Below are 26,469 nucleotides of genomic sequence, written 5' to 3' on the forward strand. Positions count from 1 at the left end.
AGTGTCTTTTGGATGTTTTCTTTCCATTAGTCATAACCCTAACCCTTGCCTGCAGTGTCTTCCCTTAAGAATAAAATTAAGATGTTCTTAATAATATACTTGAGAACTTGTTTAGAATCTTTCATGAATTACAGTTAAGAAAATTCTTACAAAACTTCGAGGAATTTATCTAAAGAAATGTCTTAATTTCTTATTTTAAAAGATTTTCGTGAATCCGGACCCTGGTTTGTTAATACTTTAGCACAAATATGACAATAGTAAGTTGTTTACTGTTTTTTATATGACATTCTAATGAAATTTAGTATTTCGGTATTAACACTTTTAAGAAATGAGAAATAAAAAAAACACAATTTGTATTTAAAACCGTTGATGAGAGATGTTGAAATAAATTGCTTACCCACTATTTGAAGAGCTCAAAAACCCTGATGTGACAGCAGTTTTAATTCTTATCAGATTGGTGCTGTTTTTCTTGCTCTTCATCTGTTTCTACTTTCAGGAACTCATCATTGCAAAGTTATTACACAATATTTGGATTACATCACCAATGTTTAACAGTAACCAGAAACATTTTCTAGCACCGAAATGATCAGTGTTTTACTATTTAAATTTTTTGTAGTAATAGTGATGTAAGTGAAATGGCTATATACATCTTTGAGGATGACAGTACTTTCAGTCTGGATGTTTTCTTGAAAAATGACTCTGTAGGTGAGGTTAGTAGGCCTATGGTCAGGATGGAAAGTCAAATGTTGAAAACTCGTCATTGCATTGATTTCAGCATGTTTGAAATGTTATGTTCATAATGTAGTCTACAATGCACTGGATAGCTGGCCAATCAGAACACACCTCGCTTTTCAGGACGATGAGCTTTGTAAAAAACGACGCGTTTAAGAAAGGCAGGGCATAGAGGAGAAACAATAATGTACAGTATGTGGAAAGTAATGTGTCAGATCAGTTGGATCATCAGGGTCTGAAATGAATCAAAATACTGTAGTTTTATTCAGTTTTATTCAACTGGAGCCTCTTCTTGAACTTGGGCAATATTTATTTACAACTGTATTTTCTAATTTTCATAATATCAATGACTCAAATCAAAGGCAAAATATTCATTTTACATTATCATTTTGTTTACACTTATTACACCTATTAATATTTCTCAACCAGGAAAAGCTAAATAAGTAATAAATAACTGTAAATGTTATAGAAGATGAGGCACTGGATTAGTTAAAATACAGCAATTAAAACTCACCAAAACTATTTGAACGGCAATATGAACAGCAATGTTTGTAGCATCTCTGACTAATGTAATGAGAAAGAAATCATGTCTATTTATACTGCAGCACAACTGTCAATAATAATATACACACATAAAGTGAGGCGTCATTCTTATTTTTTTTCATTTCATTTTCATTGTATTTTTCTTCTTTTGTAATGGCATATTTTTGATAGTTTCTGAAAAAGTTACGTTCAGTTTTATAAAAGTTACCTTCATTTTTTTTTAAGCAAATATAATTCCATAGAAATCATCCATTCTAGTTTAAAGACTAGAACCAAGTAACTTGGGAACATGGTTTTTGATTTAACTTTTTTTTTTTTATATATATATATTTTGTCAGACAGTCTCTTTCAATGGTGCAACAAACAGACAAACCAAACCTAATGGAAGAAGAAACATTCCAGTAGAAATTTTAAAGAAACTGTATTGAAACCATCAAAATGACATAAAATTATTCAAAGGAAACTCTTTTTCCAAAATACAGTTAAATATACTAGGCCTTTCCGCCATACATGAGCCCTTTTCAGAAGTTGTGAATAACCACAGGCTGACGTAGCTGATGGCAGGTCACCTCGTCTATGTACAGGGAGTTAGTCTTGACCTGGATCTCCTCCTCTAGACTCAACTGGCGTCTTGCTAGAGCTTTCAGTTCCATCTCTGACAGTTTAAGTGCCTCGGTCAGCCTAGTGGAGAGACATAGTAGATCTTTTTTTTTTTTTTTGGAGACTCACACACACGCACACACACACACAGTTTTTCTGTGAATTGTGGGGACTTTCCATAGACTTCTATTACCTTTATACTGAACAAACAATATTTTTTATTACCTAACCCTAAACCTACCCTTTACAGAAACCCTTTGCATTGTTACACTTCCAGGTTTTCATTTTCCTTGGGTTTACTATATTTGTGGGGACATTTGGTACCCACAATGTAGCATAAACAAGAACACACACATACATAAACACACACACACACACACACACACACACACACACACATATATATATATATATATATATATATATATATATTTACACACACACACACATTTCCCTTACCTCCCAATGTGGTTTGTGAGCTCCTTGACCTCTTCCAGCAGTCGGATCTGAGCCGGGTCATGGCAGAGCTCTACATTGGGCCTTTGGCTGCGAGAGGACAGTCGAGTCTGAGCCACTTTGAGTGGAGCTTCTTTCTCTGCGACTGCCACACATAGAGACTCCAGATTTTTCTCCTGATTTGCTATCTCTCTTAGCAGCTTTAAGAGAGCACACAGACATACCAAAGTAGTCAGATTATAACCTAAAAAAAACTAGAATGAAGCCCTATAAAAATATCCTGGATGTTACATACAAGATTAAATTGAAATTGATCTTAATTACTCAATTAAATGCTTAACATACATTTTTGACTTGAATTTTCAATGCACAATAGGCTATATTATTGTCAAATATTATTCAATTATTTGAATTTAGTCATGGCCTAACACTCACTCAAATATTTTTCTCTCACTCTTCGATATTTAAAGATTAAATAATATTTAATATAAAATAGATACAAATATTTAATATTTAATAACATTGTTAAATATAATTTTAACAAATCTATATTTTTCATAATATATATTATGATGTTGCTGTGCCTTAACTCACTAGTAGAAATTATTTTATACTACAAGTGCAACTGACCTCATTGAGCTGGTTCTCAAGCTGTGTTTTGGCAGATTTGGTCTCCTCTATGCGGAGCTCAAAAGCCCTCCCCGTGGCCTCATACTGTCTGCGCATGTCTGTAGCCGTTTGCTCAAGTAGACTGTCCACGAGAGCTCTCAGAGAAAGAGAGTTGTTCTTCTCCTTCTCGGCTGTGCTAATGTTTAAGATGCAGAGGCTCTCCCACTCCTCAGGAGTCACTGCAGTTCTGGAAATAATAAAAGGGCTAAATTTACTGTATATATACAGAAGGAAAATATGGAAAACCTTCTCTTAACATATAAGTAGCATTAAACAAAACGTTTCTTACCCAGCACTGCTAAAATCTGAATTGCCTCGGTTTAAATTGGTTGATGCATTAGTGAGAAGAGCACAGAAATCATCAATGTGCTCAGCCTGAAATTTGTCCTGCAGGTCTTTTTCCAGATAGTATTTCACTGAACGAATGAGCCTGAAAAACACATGAAAAATGTGCAAAGTAAAATAAATTTTTTACCAAGCATTTTTTATTAAATAACATATATAATGCAAGGGTTTAGTGCCATATTTTAAACACTTTTCAGTTTCTCATCATAGTCATCATATTTTATTGTTTTATTTAATAATTGTTTATTTGTGAATTGTTATCATCATCATCATTTATTTCATTAATATTTTATTTATTTGTTTGTTTATTTCAGCTTTGACAGATGCTTCCACATTAAACATCAAGAATAATTTGATTCTTTAGATATGACCCCTTAACTTAGTCTGTTTATTCCCAATTGAGTCTCTTCAATGTCCCACGGACCTGATCTGCTCATTGATCTGCTCCAGTGTTCACTGAAGCAGGACCATCACTCCTTCAATCACCTCCTTCTCCTTCAACAGCTCCTCTTCCACCTCATCATGCACAAGGTCAATTGCCACCCGCTTCTGTCTGTGGAACAGACGTAGTTCAAAAAGATGGCATTTATTTGCAATGTAAAAGTCTTTGTTGATTCTTTTAATCACTTTGGTTGTGTAGGTCATGTAAAACTCTTATACTGGTGGTGCTCTACAGTGAGAAGTACCTCTTGGTCAGACATTGCAAAGTCACTTGGAAAGGCTCAGAGCAGCTTTCTAAGGCTCTTTCCACACGACTCTTGAAAATGATGAGGGTCTCTATCTCCTGCACCATCTCCTCAAACTTCTGGTCCAGTTCTTGCCTCCAGAATTTGATGTCCTGGATTCTCTGCTCTGAAGAGGAGATGCAAGACTCAATTGTTTGCACATTATTATGGAAATAATAATGAATAAATAAACAATAATAAATGATATAATACATAATAATAATAATGATAAATAAATGAATAATAATACAAATAATGATGAATAAACACTTGAACGAGCTGTTTTTAACCAAGTCTCTGTCTAACAGCAACCAGTCTGGTTTCAGAAGTGGACATTCAATCGAGACTGCCTTGCTCTCAGTTGATGAGACCCTAAGACTGGCAAGAACGGATTCCAAATCTTAAATGCTTATCTTGATGGATCTGTCTGCTGCTTTTGACTGGGTTAACGATAAGATCCCCCTGTCAACCCTATTGGAAAGGGGCATCCCAAGAACCGCACTCCAGTGGTTTGTGTTTTAACTCTCAGATAGGTCCTTCAAAGTATCTTGGAGAGCTGAGGTGTCAAAGTCACAGCATCTAACTACTGGTGTGCCTCAGGGCACTGTTCTTGGACCACTTCTCTTCTCTTTCTACATGGCATCACTAGGTACTGTCATTCAGAAAAATAGCTTTTCATATCACTGCTATGCTGAATCTGATGACACTCAACTCTATCTCTCATTCCATCTTGAGGATCAAACGATCGCCTCTTGCATCTCAGCATGTCTAACAAACATTTCTCGCTGAAAAAAGGACCATCACCTTCAACTCAACCTTGACAAGTCAGAACTGCTTGTGGTTCCATCAAACCCATCGTTTCATCACAATTTCACCATCCAGTTAGACACATCAACCATAACTCATTCAAAAACAGCTAGAAACCTTGGAGTTATGATTCATGATCAGCTGATTTTCTCAGTCCACATTGCTAAAACTGCCTGGGCCTGCAGATTTGCTTTATTTAACATCAAGAAGATCAGGCCCTTTCTTTTAATTTGCACTGGCAACCAATAGTTGCTAGCATAAAATTCAAGGCATTAATATTTGCCTACAAAACCACCACTGGTTCTGCACCTCTTTGCCTAAATTCATTACTTCAGACTTTATGTGCCCTCTAGAAGCTTGTATTCTACAAGTGAATGTCACTTTATTGTGCCATCCCAAAAAGGCACAGAATCACTTTCACTAACTTTTAAATTAAATGTTCCCTCCTGGTGGATCCTTACGAAAGGAAAATATATTTACCAATATATTTCTTAAAATATATTGTGATATATTGTAATATATTATTTACCCTTTTTATTTTCTAATATTTTATATTTTTGAATACATTTAATAATATATTGATGATACATATATTATATAATATATTGCAAAATATACAAATGATTGCCGCTTTCAATATATTGCAATATATTGGAAAAAATAAATATATATAACAATATATGCTAATATATTACATGATATTTTCCAATATACTGCAATATATTTTTGTTTCATAAGGGGAATGACCTGCCCCACTCAATCCGAGCAGAATCTTCAAGAATCAGCTAAAAATGCATATCTTCCATCTTTATTTGATATGCTAACTCTAGCACTCTATTCCAATTCTATTCTTAAATTTTAAAAAAATGCCCCTTTTAGGCGCTTTGGATAAAAGCATCTGCTAAATGACTAAATGTAAATTAAACATCTGAAATAACTTCCTCTGCTCACCATTTCTATCACTTATCTCATCTTGAACTTCTTGTCTTCCTGCACCTCTAATTTTAAGGCCATTTTAACTCTTTGCATCCTGTCACATGTGTTTGCTGTATTGCATACCCAGCTTCTTTTGTGCATCCTGTTGCGTGTGTTTGGTAGATTTGTCACTCTCCTCTATGAGTCTTTGACACTCTGCTGTCAGTCTCTGTGAGAGTGATCGTTGTGCCTCCGAGCTCCTGAAATGCACGTTGTTTGCATGTTTCCATTCAGATGGCAGAAACTTATCAGGGGATCCCATCAGCCGAGACATTTTTTCTAATGAGAAAGGTCATTCTATGGTTAAAGTCATTGTTTTGTGAATACTATATGTGCCATTGTCTTAAACAAAGCCATTCATCGTTTTTTTAAATCTAAATAAACATTAAATAATTAGTTTTAATACGTTAAACGTAAATAAAGTGTGTTACCTGTCAACTGCTGCCAATCTGCCGGCTAGTAAACACACTGTTGCTATGGCAACGAAACGTTTTAAAGCTAGAGGGCGGCAGACCACATTTATTTTTCATGATTGAAAACGAGACTCAAAACATTTACAGATAAAAATATTTTAAACAAAGTAAATAACTTAAAAAAAATACATTTAGGAATACTTTAAAAAAATTACATTTAGGAATAATTTATAAACAGGATCTCTATTTATCAGCCTAGTTTGTCATTTTTATTAGTAGTTATTAGTTAATCAATAAAATAATTAAACAAACAATTTTCATTGTTTAATTAAACACAATTTTATTTCATGTCATCAGTAAGCATTTGTAGTTGTTTAGAAATTAAAAAAGCTCTTAATTTAAAGAAGAATTGTCTCTTACAGGTTTTATAACACTTTAACAAAAAAACATTCTTAAGCCAAAAGAGGGCATATTTGGTTCGACAAATGTCTGCTTATATTTAACATGACAGTAATATCAAACTGTACTGATCACAAACATACACTGGATCATTTCTGTATATCCTTCAATTATCACATGTGCAATGACAATAGAGTTTAATCTAATCTAATTATCCACACACAATTACAGTGAGACACAAATATTATTATAATACCACTTCGGCGTGAGTTATAGACATGAATAGATTCACAAATGAAACATGTGCCATAAAAGTACTGAATTAAATTGTGCAAATACAGCCTTTTCTTGACAGTGTAACTGTCTGCATAGGTTTGAATGGAATGAGAAAACAAGTACAGTAGCCATAAACACTCAAATTCTGAAATACAGTAGACTAATAAACATTTTGTTTATAAAAAACATTACAAGACAAATGTACACTAAATGTTTTGAGGGAATGTTGTAATTGTAAGGCTGAGGTGTTAAATTATTCATTAAATAATTAATTAAATTTGTAACAACCTTTTTTTTTTTTTGAAAGACTTTTTAACACCGATTTCAAGAATTACAGTATACATTTAAATCTGCTTAATTAAGATAACACACTCTATTTGGGACCTGTCCCATCAACTGGCCGCAATTTAAAATAAACGGGCTGTAATTCATAATATTTCTTTAATTAAAATAAACACACACACTACATCACATACAAGTAAAACCTCAAATCAATTTTGGATTAAAATTGCACTTGCTTGAATTCACAGGCTTGTTTGGTTTGACATCTAGGCTGCATATGACCGCGTATAAACCATCGTACAATTTAAACCTGGTCTTAACTGGCTACAGTTTCATCTAGCTTGTTGATATTTTCAGGCACTAAACCCTCTTCAATCGCCGCTCTGGATTCCTGCACCTTTAAATCAATTGAAAAACAATAGAAAACCCTTCAAAAGCCATAATAGTGATATATGTATACACAAAAATACTATATAACAAATAGTATATAGATTTTCTCTATCTTTATATATGCACAGTCAGTGTATTATGATGTATGCATGAAATATAGATGTAAAATATTACTCACCTTAAAAGGTTGACTAATACCCACAATGCACTGCAAGCTGCTGCTGTAATAGCACAGCACACATTCTCCCCCAAGAACGGGAATTTCATCTTTGTTCACATAAACCTGTGATCAGAGAAAATATCATTTACTACATGGTTGCTTATGTGACAAAAACCAATTGCTTGACAGTTTTAAAGATACACAGACAGAAAAAGTTGCATACTTGAAAGAGCTCATCCGTGAAAGACACCTGGTCATCCTTCACCCAGGTGTACGTGATATAGTCTGAAGCGCTTTTAAAACCAACCTGTGAAGTGACAAGCACATGGTCTTAAATATTAACAACACCCAGGATTATACAGTTATTTTTGGTCTGTGACCTTATCAGAACAGACCACATTTTGGGAACCTCTTTTACCTTATATAAACCGATCCAATCCCAGGCACTGGAGGGATAGGACTGGAGAAGGCTGTAGGTTATTAGGGCATCAAAGTCAGCACTCCATTCTCCCTCAGCACACACCTGCACCAATGGTGTCTTGTATATCTTTCTCAACTGGTGTCAGAGAAATAAATAGTCATTTCTTGTAGTATTTTATAGAACAATAATGGCTATTATGTTATCCAAACTCCTCCCCACCTCCAAGCGGAAGATGCCGATGACGGGCTTATGGTCGCTGATGCTGTACTCCATTTTACTTGTGTAAAACTCCTGGCTCAGTTTAAGAGGGAACTCATCTTTATGATGCTCCTCCGGTTGTTTCTTTGGATCTTCTTGATTTTGATCGTCTTCATCAGCGTCTTCTGACAGTGAGGACTTTGGCTTCACTCTCCAGAGGATCCTGTCACACCACGCAGGCTTGCGTTTTTTTCCACTAGCCAATCACACAGAGAAGAAAACAAGTTTAAATAGGTTAATATAATACAATAGTTAGTTGGTTTGAATCCCTTTCCCAGAATTGGGAGAACACTAGCATGCTTTTCTGTACAGCCATCATTCATTCTTTGAAAATGAATTAATGTGGCGTGCATTTTATAGCTGAGAAAGATATGTTTATGTCCCAACCTAGACACACCAAATACACTAAAGACAGACAAGTTGCATATACAGTAGGTTTCTCTGTAAAAACTGTTCTAAAACAGTTCTTTTCAAATCAAGGTATTAATCTAAGGGATTTTGGGGGGGCTGTAGAAAATTTTAGGGAAAATAAAAATATTATGAAACATAATAAAAATAGTTTCTCTTGTACAAACTCAGCATATTAAAATGATTTATGAAGGATCATGTGACACCAAAGACTGCAGTAATGATGCTGAAAATTCAGCTTTGCATCACAGGAATGAATTACATTTTAAACTATATTAATAAATAAAGAGTTATTTTAAATTGTAATAATTTCACAATATTGCTGCTTATAGTGTGTTTCTGATCAAATAAATGGTTCCTTGCTTAGTAAAAGTGAATTCTTAATAAAAAATAATAATAAAAAAAAACATATTAAAAACCACAAACTTTCGTTCGTGGCCATTATATTTTTATATTTTAGTCAACTAAATGACTAAATATTTTAGGAAGTTGGTCCACTACAAGAGGATCATCATATATATATATATCTAAAACCATAAGGAGTTTATGTGAGTTCAGTCACGCTGCATCTCCTTATGGACACCATAAATACACCCTATAGATCAGAAAGCATTTTCACTAAGCGGGCCAAGTCATCCACATGCTTTATAACCATGTGTATTGCAAAGATCTGAACAGCTACTAGAACCGACAGCATTGAACAACAGATGATCAATACTTAAACATCTAAACTCTTTGCAACACAACAACAATGACAACTATATCCAAACACAAACTTGATCTAGATGGATGTTATTAATTGATTATTTATGGTGCTTCATAGATGAATTGGTGTTACAAGACGGGATAGGACGGCACACAATGCACTGGTCTGCATTAAAGTGTGAATGAGGTCTGTCAGCTCAAGGGCAAAGAAAAAGAGCTACAAACAGGGAAGGAATGATGGTGGAATGCTAGACAAGCAAGTTCGGAAGCGCACAGGGATTTTAAAGCTTACTTAAAACCAAACCATGTCTTCTGTACCCTGCAGGGGTGAAAAAGAGCATGTGTGAACATCTGACAGTTAAAAACAGCCCCCGAGGAGGTGCTGCGGGAGATTCAGCATATTATGGTGATTACTATTGCTATGTACTGAACATGAAATCCACTTTAATTCCACAATAGAAATATATGTACTGTATAAGTATAAAAAAAAGACTTGACTATCCATCAGGAATTGGCTATATTGTGGAAAGTGTTCTTTTCTTTTCTTTTTAAAAATAAGGTAAAAATGAATAGAATTTTAAAGGCATTTCATTTTAATGAAAGATTTTTTCAGGAATAATCATTCACAATAAGACAATGAATGTGCAATAAAAAATGTATTATTGACTTTTAAACCAAATGACTACAAAAATACAGCAGGATGTATTGTGCCATTTACCTTGTGTCGTAATTATCTGAGTGCAAATCGAATTTATAGGTGGGCTGAAAGTCTAGAGGTCCTTCTTGAAACTTCTGCAAACTAGCTTCCTTCTGCTTCATCATGGTGAGCTGGTGAGATATTGGCAAGCACAGACACAAACTAACATCATTGCATAAAAAAATTGCGAGTTACTAATTCTGGATCGGCAAAAATGATTTCTATGCTAGTAAATTTTTCGTTTGCATGTATTGACAATGTTACTACATGTATTGATCATTACCTGATCTTTAGGCCAAAGAAGATTATAACGCTGGCTGGTGATGCACTCCCTTACAAAGAGCATCCCATGGTCCTCGATACGAAAATTCAGATCCCCAAACCAGAACACCACTCTAGAATTAATTTGCAATATAGAGCAATGTAGATAAATGATAAGAAATAAAGAACACAATCAGCCAAATTAAATCCTTCACAGAAGACTGTTATGTGGTTGATATTTATGACCGGGACTGACTTGTGATCCAAAATGCGTGGTGTGTTTTTGGTGTCAAAGGTCTGAGCATCTAGAATATACTGGAACTCATCCACCCGCTGAGAGGCGTAGTTCATGTGGGCGGTTAGGTGACAGTTCAGGAAGCAGAGCATGTGACCGTAGAAGGACAGACGGATGGACACACCTCCTTTATTCCCCTTTAGTTTTAAGACAATAAGGATGAATTTTCCTGCATGGCAAATTTTTGTTCAATTGTCATTAGGTTTATCAAAAGCTGCATTTCTGTACTCTTACCCAGTAGCCATAGAGTCCTGTGCGGGTGTAAGTGACCTGAATGTCTCTGATAAAGGGGACGTGCTCCAGCTTGGAAAATAAAAGTAAAAGCAGACCTTGCATCCGTATGGAGGACACCTGAATGGGCCACAATAAATACATTTATATAATTAAATATTTAAATTATATTAAATGTATAAAACATAATAGATTTAATAAATAATTTTTTTTTGTCATTATAGATTCTATTTATTCATTATAAGTTAATGGTAAAACTTGGTTAAAAAAAAAATGTATTTTAGGACCAATTTTCACTATAAACTACATGATTATTAGCATGCATACTACTAGCATATCTGGTTTATTAGTTTTTTATAAAGCACATGATGCCTTATTTTGTAGGAACATATTTTAGATCACTTAATCCCACCTCATACCTAAACCTAACAACTACCTTACTAATTATTAATAATAAAAAAAAATAGTTGTTTATTGTGGCAAAACTTATAGTTAATAGTTACTTAATAGTGAGAACTGGCCCCTTAACTAAATTGTAACCAAATTCATTATACCAAATTAATTATAGGTTCATTAAGTCAAATGTAGTAATGTAATGAAATATATAAATAATATATACACTGCATATTATAAATTATATTATATCACGATTCACAATGTATATAATTACATATAATTTAAACTATAAATGTCAGTTATTTAATATTTAAGTGCATTATTTCTTATTTAAACTTAAATACATCATTATATAAATTGTAATAATTGACATAAAAAATCTTAAAACCATAATTACATATACATATACATATATACATATATATATATATATATATATATATATATACACATGTAAACTTCAAGTAAAAAATTATAATAATAATATTTCCCATTCATGTATACATGCCAGCACTGCTCTATAAGTCAGTGACTAAAAAATCAAGTGGTATAATCCACTGGTTCACAGAGAATATCACATAATTAGTATGATAATGAACAAAAGCATGTTTGTATGAGACAGCACCTTGATAAAACCCAATGGAGCCAGCGTGTTCATGAAGAGGTGACTCCAGGAGTCCTCGAAGGCCAAATCTGTGACAATCTTGAGAGGTGCAGCCTTCACCTCCTGCAGCCTGAAACAGCAGCATCACAGATGTTAGGACACAAGGTAAGATAACTGTCATTTTTTACTTTATGGTCTGTCTCTAGCTTTCAAATTCTGAAACTCACCCGATCACAAAGAGGTCTGGTTTCTTCAGGGAGTTGAGCTGAAGCAGAGAGTTCACATCTTCAGGAGGCTCAGCGGTGGCCACATTCCACGTGACGACGTACAACCTGTGGGTGAAAGAAAGAAATGATAGTTCTGCTAGTGTAACTCCTGTCCTCACATAACTGCTCAGATTAACAATAACACCAATTGCAGAAATTCAAAGCATTTCACACTGCAGCTTACCATCTCAAACAGCTCAATCCATTTAACCATTTTTAAGAACCAAAGGCTAACATCTAAGGTTTAAAATGTCTCATCCTCTGAAGATCATTAAATCAAAAAAGCTGAAACTTTGATTTCTCTGGAAAAACAGAATAGAAAGGTGCACAGTCGCCACAAAACCAAGCTAGACACCTGCTGTTAGGTTTAGGTCTGCCAGACTTGACAACAAGAGAAGTAGAAAACAAAACCTGAACTGATCTTTCTTTGGCCGGCCCGCAATCTGCCTGCAGACGAGAAAAGCCTTGTCTAATGCCACCTGGGCGTTGAGTTTATCGTCAGGGTCCAGATCGTCCACGCAGGTCATGAGCACAGCCAGACGCTGTCGCACATACAGAGGACTGCTGGTGGACTCTGTGCCAGCCACGCTGTCAGAGCACAATCGCAGGGTTTCGCTAAAATATTCTGAGATCCCCTCCATGCTGAGCGACACTAGCTGGTCACGTGGAAAAAGTTGCACCTGAGTGTTATTTGCGCGTCTTGATAGATATTTCATCCTAAGTTCCAGGAATGCAAAGTCAGTGGTTCCAATAATTAATAATACAGTAAAGTGTTTGATATAAGGTGTAGGGGGAGTAAAAGGAGGGTGTAGTGTAGGCAGACTTTTAGATTTAAAGATTAAAACCCTAATCTGGTTTAACAAGGGCCTACGTGACCCACCCAACACAATCAATCTAAATTACAAATGTGTCCCCCAATATGCCATTTACACAATACAATTGATTAACTGTTAGAAATAAATTGTTAATTATTTCTGTTTCTCTGACATCAATACTTTTTTTTAATACAAACAAACATCTGTTATGTGAAATAGCTTATTCAGGACAGTAAAATAAAAAATAGCGTGCGATTTTCACATGATTTTGATTCAATTATTAACAGTGTCATAGTTCTGCCTTCATGTCCAGACTTTTCTCTAGTCTTGAGGCAGGATCATGACAGACCCGTGTTTTGTGTACAAGCACATGGCCTTGTCTTTGGGCCATGTGCTTGTGTTGTCTCGTTCCCTTGCCCCGCCCCCCTTGTTATCCTAGTCTTGTCGTGATTGCCTTATCTGTGCCACCTGTTGTGTCTTGATTAGTTCCCCTATTTAGATCCCCTAGTGTGCTCTGTCTTTTGTCGGTTCATTGTTCCACACCGTGACTTTTCCTACTTGTGAGTGGTCCACATATGTGATTGTTTCTACAGATGTGTCTCTATATGTTTCTGTATCCTTGAGTGTTTGTTTGTAGTTAGTGTTTGGAGTCCTTGTTTATCTAGTCAGCCCAGTCCTGTTTAGTTATTTAGTCTTTACCCTAGTCATTGTTTTCCCCCCTCGTGGGTTTTGTTTTCCCCTTTTTGTACAATAAATCCTGTGTAGGCACTTCCTGTCTGCATCTGAGTTCATCCCAACCCCTCCACGTAACAAACAGTATGCACATTCTGCAAGGGGTATGTAAACTTACGAACTGTGTGTGTATGTATGTGTGTGTGTATATATATATATATATATATATATATATATATATATATATATATATATATATATATATATATATATATATATATATATATATATATATATATATATATATATTAAAAAATACTTTCATGCTATTATATTCATATTTATTTTATACAATTATATAGTATTTTCACATACTTAATAATATAATTTTATAAGTTCAAATTTGTCTTGTGGAGAATATGAAACACTGGTTATGTGAAATGGCTTATTCAAGACAGTACTAAATAAAAAAAATGACCTGCAATTTTCATGATCCTCCTTTTTACACATTCTGCAAAACGGTGTGAAAAATTATGAGCACAACTGCATACACACACACACACACACACAATACCCCTTTTAAAAATTTAAGTTTGTGATAAACATTCTTGCATCATGGTAAGTATTTGAGTGTATATATATTTTTTTTACTGTACAGTTAAGAACTACAGGCCAAAATATGCAACCGTAAAACTGGATTTCCATAAACAACCGAAAACCCCCACAAGAACAGAAACCTGTTGTATAACCATAGTGTGTTAAGAAAGCTAATCCCAATGTGCTTATCCCTGCTTCATGCATTCACCATTTCAGCTAACAAGAGACTAAACTGTTCACCTTCTAGAATTCTGGATGTTGAAACAGAAAAAGCGCTTTAGGTCTTTAATTCACAACCTTGTGAAACATAACACATGTTTGTGCTCCATGAGAAGAAATTCTGAATGGATAATTGTATAGCAATATCTGTACATTGACACAGTGGCAAAATATGTTGGAAATCCATCCAATAATGGTTTTAGGATTAAAGCCCAAATAGGGTGATTCTTGATCGCTCACTATTGTGGCTTGTATATTTGCAATAGTAAAATACAAAATCAATCATTAAGAATTAGAAATAATATGCTAAATAATGAATAAGATGGGATATTTACCCAAAAGTATCCATCTTGCCATCTTTCTCCTCCACACTGAAAGAATTCAAAGCCTGTGACAAATCGTCCTCCATCTTCTCCAACCTGTCAAACACACGAGCACATGCTTTTCTCAGAAACCTGCTTTACATTACATTTGCATCAAAATTCATTTAAAAAAAACAGTAATATTCTCTTTCAAAGCTCAGAATGTCGTGTAAGACAAGTAATAATGTATATAACAATAAAAAAATACATTAAGTATATAGTATGACGTCAGAACTATACAAAATAATGTTGCATGAATGAAATACTCTCAGTACAGATTAGGCAACACTTCTCATATCACCGTGACGTTACATGCTATGTCAGAAAAGATGGAACGTATTAATGAGATAATCTAGGATGAATATGTTTGAAACGGTATTCAAAGTACCTGCTGAACCTCGTTGACTTCGCTTCTGTAGTCTTAAAGTCTCTGTGGTGTTAAACAATTATTGGAGACAAAAAATATCCCATAACATCACAACCTGTGGACTGTATTTACATGAGAGAGGGAGTGTGAATCTACACGCAAACTTCACTCAACAGAACCATAGACATGGCTGCTGGAAACAAAATAAAAGTGTTAGGTGCGCTACTTATTGGAGTTAATGTTACCACAGGTTTTTACTTTGATCAAATGAACCGTTTACCACATATAAAAAAAAAAAAAAATGTATACTCTCTTTTTAACTTTTTAAACTATACATTTATCATAATTTCATTCAAAATTCCTATTTGCGACAGAAAATTACACAACTTACCTTTTGTTATGCACAATACATTGAATAATAAACATTCATTGATTTACTCATTAATTAATTAGTTTTAAAATTAAAATAATTTTAAATAATTGAATATGTATAATGTAATTAAACGTAATCTTAATATAAAATACAGATGACATTTGTTTAGTAGGCTAACAATTTAAGTAGACTACTTAATAAAATTAACTTTTGCTCATTATTTTGTATTATTTATTGTCAATTTATTTAGTTCAAAAAGTTCATTTATTTAGATTTTTTCTTAAATAAGAATCACATTTATCTGAAAATCTTTTGCAAAATTATAAATGGCTTTACTAACATTTTTATCAACATTATTTTATAACATTCAAAAAGATTCAGCATTCAGTCTCTACTTGGTTGCGGCCCATGAGTTCGGTCATGCTCTCTGTATGACCCATTCCTCTGACCCAGGGTCACTGATGTACTCGGTCTACTCCTACGGCAGGGGTTACCCTCTGTCTGAGGATGACATTAAGGGAATCCAGTCTCTCTATGGTGAGTAATAGATCATTTTGACCAAAGGATCATTCTAGAAGGCTTCACAGTCCTGATTCAGCCTTTGTTTTTTGGGTTAATTGCAGGTGAAAACCCAGATCACAGAGGAGTCAAGAATCCAAATGTGGGCTCTCTATGGCTACAGTCTTGTTGATGGCTATTCAAAATACATCCACAAACCAGTCTCCCAAAGACTGTCCCCAAAATAGATACAGCAGTTACCATCCGAGACATGGGCATGAGTCTACTTTTCATAGATGAAGAATACTGCATTTTAAAATGCCAAAAGCTTATGTGAGTTGCATCTCATCTCCAGTTATGATGAGGAGAGGGCACCATGGACAGTGGATACCCACAATCAATTGAGAAAGACTTTCCTGGAATAGGAGACGAAGTTGATGCTGCTGCATATCATTTTACGGTGTGTGAAAATTAATAATGTTGCATAACTTTCTCATTGTGTTAGGTAATGTATTTGAAATAATTCACAAAAGCATGAATGCTTTTATAAAAGTAATTGTTATTTCTATTTTTTTTAACAGGATATTTGTACTTCTATCATGAGCACATGCAGTTTGAGTACAGTTACAGCTCTCGGAAAGTCATGTGCATCATGAGGGCCAACTCCATACTCAACTGTTGAACGCTTATAATGTGGCTGTGCCATAAACTGTCAGTCTCTTATCAACTGCTGTGAAAATTAGCATTCATTTTTATAATTTTTTTTACAATACTGAGCTGGTTCCATTCCTTTAAAATGTATTTATAGACCATGATTTGGATTCTTGTCTGGTATATTTGGTCAAATTAATTTCTGTATGATTTTGTATATGCATCCAATTGGAAAATAAAAAATTGCATATTGCATGGCATATCATTGCTCTTTTGATGGTTTTGATTGCTTCCATTGTCCTCATTTGTAAGTTGCTTTGGATAAAAACGTCTGCTAAATGACAATGTAAATGTACATACTGTACAGTGAATAAACAAATTAAAGAAATTAAAGTTAATGTATATGGAATGAATAGAAAGATAGAATGTTTAACTAAATACATAGACTATACGTATTATCAGCAATAAAATAAAATAAATAAATAAAAAAGTAAATGAGAGATTGCAACAATCAAAAGTTGCCATCCAAAATGATTAATTGTCTCTGCCATGATTAATAAACAAATGAAAACAAAGAGTTTCTTCATGGTTCTGGGTCAAATTATGGACACATTTTGTGTTTTTATTCTCTCTGCCTAGCATCTGACCCAGTTGATGGTATCTATGACTAGACTAAATGCTTTTGGCAGTGAGATGACTCAAAAAAAAAATTCTCAAAAGCTGCTCTGAATGACTTTGGCTGCTTGCAGTGTTTACATGGGATTTCAGTTAAAAACCCTACATATTACCACATTTTGTTTGTGCCTGCAGAGAGGAGAGAGAGCAAAATTGGGGGTTTTACAGGAAAACACAATATTTTGATGGTCATCAAAAATGAAGATGAATTTGAGAATAAGTCAATATTTCTGTATCCATATTCAATACTTAGTAAATAGGTGAATGTTTTAGCTCATTTGACTCATTAAAACATAATAAACAAAGCCTTTGTTCATTAAAAAGCTTCTAAAAAAAGAATAATAATATACTATATCATCTTTCATTATCATGTGTTTGTAATAATACCACAGTAAATATAGAAATTAACCCCAAAAAGCTTGAAAAGGACAGAAATGTACTCACTCAAAGGTCGTTTTAGTTTAGTTCAGTGGTTTACCATTTCAGTGGTTTTCCACTTCCTTATGCATATTGCCATATACATATATATATATATATATATATACTCCAATGAATATATGCACATTTGTATTTTGTATGTATGTTAAGTCTTCATTTAAACTGTGTGGCTTTGGCTTTGGCTGTTATTTAGATCAGAGTGATTCTTGAAAAATTGGCAGTTGTGTGGACTCAATCCTCACGTTTCTTCACAGAAGAGGATCAAGTGGTGACTGACACATTCTGTGGTTAAACTGGGAGAGTTTTCACTTCTGGTTTAAGTGAAATTGGTAATCATACTATTTTTGTTGACAATATCCTACCAATACACTGAAACATGCAGAGAAATATAAATGAAAGCATAAGCTATATTCATTTTGTTTCATATCACGTGTAATACTTTTATTTATGAAGGGCCCATTGATTTGATCAAAAGTGACAGTAAAGGCATATATAATTTGAAGTATTTTATCACACATAAATGCTGTTCCTTTGATCTATATATTTATCAAAGAATCTTGAAAAAAATGTAACATGGTTTCCACATAAAATATTAATCAGCAGAAATATTTGAAACCTTGTTGATAAGAAATGTTTTAGAGCAGCAGCAAAAAGAAAAAAAGAAAAGAAAAAAAAAACATTTTAGAATGATTGCTGAATGATCATGAGACACTCAAGACTGGAAGAATGACTGCTGAAAATTTAGCTTTTACATCACAGGAATAAATTTTGTTTAAATGTGTGTGTCTGTGAAACATTATAGAAACATAATAGAAAAATATATATTTTGATTGTAAGAATATTTCACAGTATTAAACGTTTTAATTTATTTGCAATTAAAGAAATGCAGTTTTGATGAGCATAAAATACCTCTTTTAATTTAATTTAATTTAATTTAATTTAATTTAATTTAATTTAATTTAATTTAATTTAATTTAATTTAATTTAATTTTGAGACTTTTATTTTGAACTTTCTTACTTCCCTTTTGTGGTTTCCTGTGTCTAGGCTGTTGACTCCTCCCTTCGCAGATATGAACATGATCAAAACATTTGATTAACCAGAACATAGTGCTTACAAGTTTTATCACGCGTCAGGTAAACATTTTCACAGTAATTTGATCGATTTGAGAAAACATTGTGTCCTTACATTTAGTTATAGTACCTCATTGTTAATCGAAACTGCTCCTGTCATTTTAAACAGTTTTTTTTTTTATGGTTGTCAAGAAGACAGATATATAAACGCCTATACAGTCTTATGATGACTAACTTGTGATAATAATAATAAAAAGTTGGCCTGACTATACCATTAATCTTTGTACAAAAAAATCTACGACTTGACATAATATTGTTTACTGTGGTTTTATCGTTCTTTATAGATGCCAAATGTCAATGCAAGTGAATCTACTTCTCCGCCTGATGGTGGAAATGTAGAGGAACCATATGAAAACACACCACTAGATCACTCAGATGGTGTCAGAGTAACACCAGTGGCTAAATTGTCCAATAACCAGACAAATAATCAGACTGAATTGGCTTTTTTACCTGTTGGAAGAAGTCATTTCGAGACTCAGCAGTATGTGAATCCAGATAGTGGAGAACTGGATACTTCAACACAAATACAGACAGACACTAATGTGAAAAAAGTTACCAACACCTGTTCCATTGAGAACACAAGCCAAACACAGAGAGGAGAGTTGGGTATCACTAGTACTTCATTTATTGGGCCTGTGTGTCGCCCAGAACCATCCATCGAGCAGGAGCTTTGTGAATTTTACAAAGAGCTTGAGGAAGTTGATAAGGTTGACGTCAGTGCAGACACCAAAACGGTTGAACAGCATGACCTCCATCCTTCCAGCAAGCCCGAAAGTGATCAACCAAACAGTACAGACATTCCTGTTGTCGTAACTGATCACGGCAGAGCCTACAGACCTTACCCAGATCCACATGAATGCAACCAAAAAGATCCACAAAGATGGAGGCCTCGCTTACAATGTAATATGGAGGACTTTGGTAGAGGAGGATATCCAGAGCCGTGGTATCCTCCTCCACCATGGCTTCATCCAGACCCAAGGGTGCACTTCTTCCGTCCCCCGACCTCTGAGGGTGCTATCATATATCCTCCAGACATGAGATCTCAGGAGAACGTCTTCCACAGTTTTCACACCAACAACAACAGCTGGGGCCCATGGGAAGGACCACCATTACCTTCAAACAGGTGGAGTGAACGAAACCGGCTTTTCCAGTCACATGAGCATCCTGGATTCTCTGAGGAATGTCAACCATCTTCAGCACACTGGGAGCAGCACTATCATGAAAGAGACCCATATCAGCATTATGATAACACTGCTTTGGTGCTCATATTGTTGAGGGGAGTCCCAGGATCTGGAAAATCCACTTTGGCCAGGTGAGCAAAACGCAATAGAGAAATAACCTCATTGATGATTTTGCACCAAACCAAAATACTAAAGACATATTACAAGCAAAACTTGTACTGATTGGTTAAGTTGTACTAACAGTATCCCAACGGCATGTTTTTATTAATTCAGCTAAGCAGAGAGAAAGAGATTTTCTAATATTTGACTGTATGTCTCCCAGAGAGCTCATGTCCACTGGTCCCAGTGGAGTAATACTGAGCACAGATGACTACTTTTTCCAAGACAACGGATATGAATTTGATTCGGCTCTGCTTGGTGATGCGCACGACTGGAACCAGAAGAGAGGTGAGGATAGGCTAAGTAACATCATTGTAGACATGGGTCATATATATATGTGTGTGTGTGTGTGTGTGTGTGTGTATATATATATATATATATATATATATATATATATATATATATATATATATATATATATATATATTTATTTTTGTCATTATTTTCAGTGGTGATACACTTTCACTGGTGATTGCTTTATGCATTCATTTCCACTATTACAGTAAAACATGAATTAAATAATTTTATCAAACACATCAATGACGTATACATGCATATAATTCAATTTGAATTATGAAAACAGGATTTATATGGATTACGGTAAAGAGATATAGCAGCAAATTATATTTATGTATATAATATGTTATATTAATTTGCATAATTTTCACACAAAAAAAAATGTTATAGTGCAAAAAAAAACTAAAGAAGTTTCATATACCCTTCATTTTCTTAGTGAAAAATAACATATTTGTTTCTTTTTCTTTTGAGGTCAAATATGAACATGACTTTTTCTTGACTGTTTATATGCGATTTTGTGTTTATGAAAATGTTCAAACAATTGTGAGCATTTAATGTTTTGAGAAAGAACAAAGTCATTTTTCTAAAACCAATCTGAATGCTAATTCTTTATGGCTTTGTCATTTCTAAGCGGAGCAGGCGATGTTGGAGGGCCGCTCTCCCGTTATCATCGACAACACTAATGTTAAAGCCTGGGAAATGAAGCCTTATGTTCAAATGGTGAGTTGGTATCTTTAAGTAAATTCCTGGGATTGGAATATTTTTGTAAATGCAAGCTAGGTCCTAACTTGGTTCCGAACACTGGCTGGAAGTTTTATTTTACAGAGATTTTCGTATTACAATACAAGGACTTCTCCAGCTATTTGTTAAATGAACTATTTCTAGCTTTCTAATTAGTAACACATTTTTATTCATGTACTTTATTTTACACAGGCTTTAGACAATGGATACAGAGTGGACTTTCTTGAGCCAGATACCCGCTGGAAATATGATCCTGCCCAGTTAGAAAAGTAAGTCTGTTTATAGTTTTGGTTCTCAGGAACACAGTGACTTTTATTAATCACTGAACGAGAAAGACTATTGACTTTGGACCAGGTTTTGGCTTATGGTACAGAGGTAGAGATTTAATTGTAAGTGGATAAAATGTTTATAGTCTAGGATCAGTAAGTATCTTTCATATTCCCATGAATAAGACCAGCTATCTAAGAGCCATTGTTATTTTCATTTCTTTGTTTTATTTACAGCTGGCTTTGTATAGCAGTCTAATAGAGCTTGGCTTTCCTGGTAATTTCCTGTCTATTCATTTAATCAACAGGAGGAACAAGCACGGAGTCCCTCGAGAAACAATAGCAAAGATGCTGGATGGTTTCGAGCGGCCGATGAATGTTGACATTGTGATGAATTCTGTGGTGCCTCTGCATAAAAAGAAAGACCGTTAACAGAGAACGGATGACATTTAGCTGTTCTTCAAATAGAAATATTATCATGTTATCATCCTGAATATAGTGGTCATATATATATATATATATATATATATATATATATATATATATTATTATTGTTTTAATACATACTGATTCAGCTAAAGATGTTTTTAATGACTGTATGGTGATTTATAATTATTTTAGCTAATAATGATCATTTATAATCCTAATTATTATTAATTTATAATAATAATTTAGCTAATTATTTTTTAATGACTATTGACATATCTATGTATTTGAAATACTAAATACATTTAATAAAAAAGAAAGAGAATGTATTTTTTAAAATACTATCACTTTCTTTGTTATTTCCTGTAATTATGCTTAGTGCACATATGAAGAAGTTTTTTGCTGTTCTAGATTTGTCCATTGTAATGCAAAATTGTAAATCATAAATGAATACATTTGATAAGTGTGGAACATTTGTAGGATATGACCAGTGGAGTCTGATTAATCTCTCGACTTTTAGACAGTCTGACACATCAAATGAATGCAGAGGTCCCAGATAGAAGACTAAATATAAAATATTATCTGTAGGGACATGCTGAATTAGAAGCATTTTTAAAGAAGCGTTCTCTTGTCTTTTTTCCCCAAAAAGGCTGGCAGCTCAAATCTAGACACTGATCTGATCTCAGGGTTTACAATTTAATGAATATGCTGTATATTTTTGATGCATCGTGTACTGAAAAATACACTGTTTTCTGAAGTGCTGAATATTTTTGTAAATAAATATTGTTTTGATAAAATGGAAATAATTCATTTCTACACTTGGATGCTTTTGAATGTGAGCAGATAGAAAATGTATTTCTTTATTTTTCAGTACATTTTACATATTGAATATTTTAATTGGTTGGAAAGCAGTTCCTTAAACAGCATTTTAAATATCTTTTTTTTTTCTAAAATTTATAAGTGCTTAAAACCGTTAGATTTCTACATTGTTTCACTATAAGTACCATAAATCCATCTAAATACATTCCCACTAGGGAAATGATGTTGCCTTGTCAGTAGCAAAGAAAGTAAGTTCAAAATGAAGTATTAAAATTTCAAAAACTAAAATTGATAAATTAAAACTAAATAGATATTAGACAAAAGTACATTATTGAAAGCAAAATCTAAAAAATAAAACTGAGTCTGTTTAATGCTATCCATTACAAGATGTTTTACAAGATATATATTTACCACAACTTAAACTTATTTCAGTAAGTTTCTAAGGCCACAATCTAGAAATCGTCAACGTTTAAAATTTTAATCTAATACCTATATTTTTTTTATTTCATTTATTTTAGCAACACTGATGCAGTGCCTTTATCCATCCATTGTATATGTACATGTATCTGAAGGCGGAGACCGCTGTCATACCCCTCGTGGCCTACAAGTGTCACTGTTGCACCACAATCCAACCCGCTAGCGACTCAACATAAACGCTCGTTTATACACTAGCCATTTACATCACTTTTATAGAAGTTTATTTCTTTTTGCAAACCCAACCCGCTAATACAACCACAAAAACAGAGTCATGTCCTTAAATAAATAAACTCGAGCGGAGGAGGGAAGTGAAGGCTCTGTATTGAGCGGAGCTGCACTGACTGGTGCAGATAGGGACAAATTGGCGCCATTTTGAAGCCGACAGGAGGATCTCACTGTTGGGAGAAACGAGTGGAGCGCGCACTTTTTCCAAGAAGGTAAACGTGTGTTCGCTTTGAATCCGCGAGCGAGTGGAATCGACCCGCGGCGATTGGAGTCCGTTATTGGGAAATATTATTCCGTGGCTGTTTTAGTAGGTGCTTTTTCCTTTTTCGGCGGTTGGTTGTCTATTCTTCTGTTAACCCATGCGAGGATTTCTGACTCTCACTCTCACCGTGTTTCCCCCCAAATTTGCTTGATTTCTACTCTAAACGCAAATTGCAATGACAGTTATTGTTGGTTTACGGGTTACGTGTGTTTTAGTGGTCGTTTTCATTGCAAAAGAGGGCCGTGCACTTTCCTGATGCCTCGTGTGTGTTACATGCATATGAGTGTTTGTGTTTTAGCGCTGTTAGCTTAGCTTAGCTGCTCGTAAACCCATTCAGCCTCCTTTAAAATCTGATCCGAAACACATTTCAGATTCTACTGATGTAGTTTGCATTTCTTATGGTTTTATTTTACTTAGTCCGTTACCTATTGCGATGGGACGTGCTGTTGTGCATTGGTGCAGATAGTAACAGGGGTGCTGTAGTTGTGTGCAGTGAATTTTGGCTTGTAAACACCCCCTTAGGGGTGTTATCGCGGTTTCTATGGGATAAACCACTGTCAAAGGAATGAAATGACAGCTGCTATGTGATCAAGACTGTGTTTTGTCCTGGTTGTGCTGCACAAAGTCGTTAGTTCAGAAAGTCAACCTGCTGTCAGACTGTAGCTTATTCTTTTTTCCTCGTGCAAAATCGTTGTAAGGTTGTAATGGTGTCTGTAAATAGCTGGAAATGCGATGCATTGTTTACTAATTGCATGCATAGATGTGTTGTAAATTGCTGTATGCGTAGCGTTTGCGGAGATTGTGAAACACTTGGACTGTGTTGAACCTGCTTAGAAATTACAGCTAATTTACACTTCACCTTGAATTATTAATTTATTGCGTAATTGTGGTTACAACTTTATGGATCGCTCTTGAGACATGCAAAGCACCTATAATGCGTTTATTTGCATTTTGACTAATTTATTTTTCTTCTATGTATTTAAAGACCTCATGAAATCCAAATCAAAGTATATTTGCATACATGCATGCATTCACAAGCATTTTTTTTTTTTTTTGTTGTTGGTGAAGTTCACATGCAATAATATTGGACCTAATTTGTAAATTCATATTATAGATATGATTGTGAATGAATCATGCATGTATATTTCTCTTCATTATTTTTTTTTCTTAATCTAAATGCCATAATTCGATCTTCTGTTAAAAAAAACTGATTTTTCTGTATATGCTGGACTTATCCATTCTTTTAGAATGCTTAAGCTCCTCCCCTCCGCTATTGACTTTGAAGATCGGATTCATTTTTGAGTGCTGCGCCCACATTTTAAAATCCAATCAGCTGATGCATAGTACCAAGTTCATTTTTCAGTGTTCTGTTACATGCAGATATATGTCACAGAATGGAAAATATATCAATATTTCCATTTAATTGCAACACTAATATAATATATATATATAAAATACACATTGGCAGTTGTTTTTTAACAATTTACATTTAACATTAAAAATGTACAGTCTTTTTCTTTTGGAAGAATTGACTGAAATATTGACAACTCATGTTTTACAGTTTATACAGTCCCTCCAGAAAAACGCGGATTTTTTTGTGATTGTTGGGGGCAAAAATCCTTCATTTTGCGGCACGTTTTCTTAAAAAATGCTATGGAGTATGAGGGATATTTTTGCAATTTTATGCGATGAAATTGCGTGAACTTGCAAAAACTGCGGTTTGATGAAAAAGAGGAAAAAAGGTGATTCCCCCAATACCTTTTTCTCACTTGGCTACTACCTTAATTTAAAGAGTAATTTCTTATTACTTCCTATGATAAGCGAGCATACTAAATCACAGAATATTTAAGTTGCAATCTCTTACTGCAACGTAATTTATTTTACATACTACTAATATAATTACTACCCCCTAGTGAGAAGGGGGTGTTGGGGGAATCACCTTTTTTTTTCTCTATGTCTTTAAACCGCAGTTTTCACAAGTTCTCGCAATATAATTTGGCTCCACTGTCATGTAACAAATCGGGAAACTGCTTTGCGCGTTCTTTTGCGCTTATTTTTGTTGGCAAATAAGAATGATTTGCGCGCTTCAAGTTTCACCCTGGTTTCACCGCTGGGTTTGCAGATGATGTTCACGTCATGTAATTACGTCACTTCATAAGGTTCCCATGGCAATAGGGGGAAAATGGCGCTTTACTTGTGTGAAGTAAACGCAAAATTTTTCAACTTTCTGCCAATATATATGTGAGTTTTTCGCAACGAAAATACAGGGATTATGAAATCATGCTAGCCCCGCATATTTTGCTTCTTGAAATCGGCAATTTATGCGGCAAAAGAGTGGCATATTTGAAAAAATGCGACTCCGCATAATTATGCGGCCTTTGGCTGATTATGCATTAAATCAGGCGATCGCATAATCGCGTTTTTCTGGAGGGACTGTATATACTGTTTTTTTTTTTTTCTTTGTAAAAAGCATAAGTACAAGCCCTCCAATACATCCTGCATTC

At 34.3% G+C, this 26,469-nt stretch overlaps 3 protein-coding genes and 1 pseudogene across 5 annotated transcripts in view; 2 read left to right on the forward strand and 2 right to left on the reverse strand.

Moving 5' to 3' along the window:
• Positions 1 to 1,614: 1,614 nt before the first annotated feature.
• On the reverse strand, positions 1,615 to 6,350 carry LOC113115495 (tektin-1-like; annotated as a pseudogene).
• An 879-nt stretch (positions 6,351 to 7,229) lies between these two features.
• LOC113114775 (inositol polyphosphate 5-phosphatase K-like) lies at positions 7,230 to 15,521 on the reverse strand. 2 transcript variants are annotated; one of them, XM_026281765.1, is made up of 14 exons: positions 15,368 to 15,521; positions 14,953 to 15,036; positions 12,276 to 12,380; positions 12,070 to 12,178; positions 11,052 to 11,168; positions 10,779 to 10,954; positions 10,545 to 10,656; positions 10,283 to 10,392; positions 9,857 to 9,883; positions 8,413 to 8,647; positions 8,191 to 8,328; positions 7,996 to 8,079; positions 7,791 to 7,895; positions 7,230 to 7,619 (listed from the first exon to the last, which is right to left on the reverse strand). In XM_026281765.1, the coding sequence occupies exons 2-14, from the start codon at positions 15,024 to 15,026 to the stop codon at positions 7,539 to 7,541; spliced, it is 1,473 nt and encodes a 490-aa protein (XP_026137550.1). In that variant the 5' UTR covers positions 15,027 to 15,036; positions 15,368 to 15,521; the 3' UTR covers positions 7,230 to 7,538. The 2 variants fall into 2 exon arrangements, with proteins under 2 accessions (XP_026137550.1, XP_026137551.1); XM_026281766.1 differs by lacking the exon at positions 9,857 to 9,883.
• A 3,472-nt stretch (positions 15,522 to 18,993) lies between these two features.
• On the forward strand, positions 18,994 to 22,255 carry LOC113114776 (NEDD4-binding protein 2-like 2). Its single transcript, XM_026281767.1, has 6 exons — positions 18,994 to 19,115; positions 19,397 to 20,424; positions 20,616 to 20,740; positions 21,381 to 21,469; positions 21,683 to 21,759; positions 22,065 to 22,255. Exons 2-6 carry the CDS (start codon positions 19,397 to 19,399, stop codon positions 22,186 to 22,188), a joined length of 1,443 nt encoding a protein of 480 aa, XP_026137552.1. The 5' UTR covers positions 18,994 to 19,115; the 3' UTR covers positions 22,189 to 22,255.
• Positions 22,256 to 23,625: 1,370 nt separating this feature from the next.
• LOC113114777 (sister chromatid cohesion protein PDS5 homolog B-like) overlaps positions 23,626 to 26,469 on the forward strand; it is a 33,403-nt gene continuing 30,559 nt past the window's right edge. Inside the window, exon 1 of one of the 2 annotated variants that reach the window (XM_026281768.1) lies at positions 23,626 to 23,915. The gene's annotated coding sequence lies outside the window, so the exon portion shown is untranslated. The other variant, XM_026281770.1, reaches the window with a different exon arrangement.

Source organism: Carassius auratus, chromosome 15 (genome assembly GCF_003368295.1).
Source record: "Carassius auratus strain Wakin chromosome 15, ASM336829v1, whole genome shotgun sequence".
In the NCBI taxonomy this organism is placed as follows: domain Eukaryota; kingdom Metazoa; phylum Chordata; class Actinopteri; order Cypriniformes; family Cyprinidae; genus Carassius; species Carassius auratus.

Bases quoted from the DNA above. Each gene is read 5' to 3' on its own strand.
- LOC113114775 (XM_026281765.1), bottom strand. From the start codon at position 15,026: ATGGAGGACGATTTGTCACAGGCTTTGAATTCTTTCAGTGTGGAGGAG. The intron at 10,393-10,544 runs GTAATGATCAAT...ATATCTCACCAG, and splicing joins TTCTTTGGCCTAAAGATCAG to CTCACCATGATGAAGCAGAA. The intron at 9,884-10,282 runs GTAAATGGCACA...TCACCCCTGCAG, and splicing joins TCAGATAATTACGACACAAG to GGTACAGAAGACATGGTTTG.
- LOC113114776 (XM_026281767.1), top strand. From the start codon at position 19,397: ATGCCAAATGTCAATGCAAGTGAATCTACTTCTCCGCCTGATGGTGGA. The intron at 20,741-21,380 runs GTGAGGATAGGC...GTCATTTCTAAG, and splicing joins CGACTGGAACCAGAAGAGAG to CGGAGCAGGCGATGTTGGAG. The intron at 21,470-21,682 runs GTGAGTTGGTAT...TATTTTACACAG, and splicing joins TGAAGCCTTATGTTCAAATG to GCTTTAGACAATGGATACAG.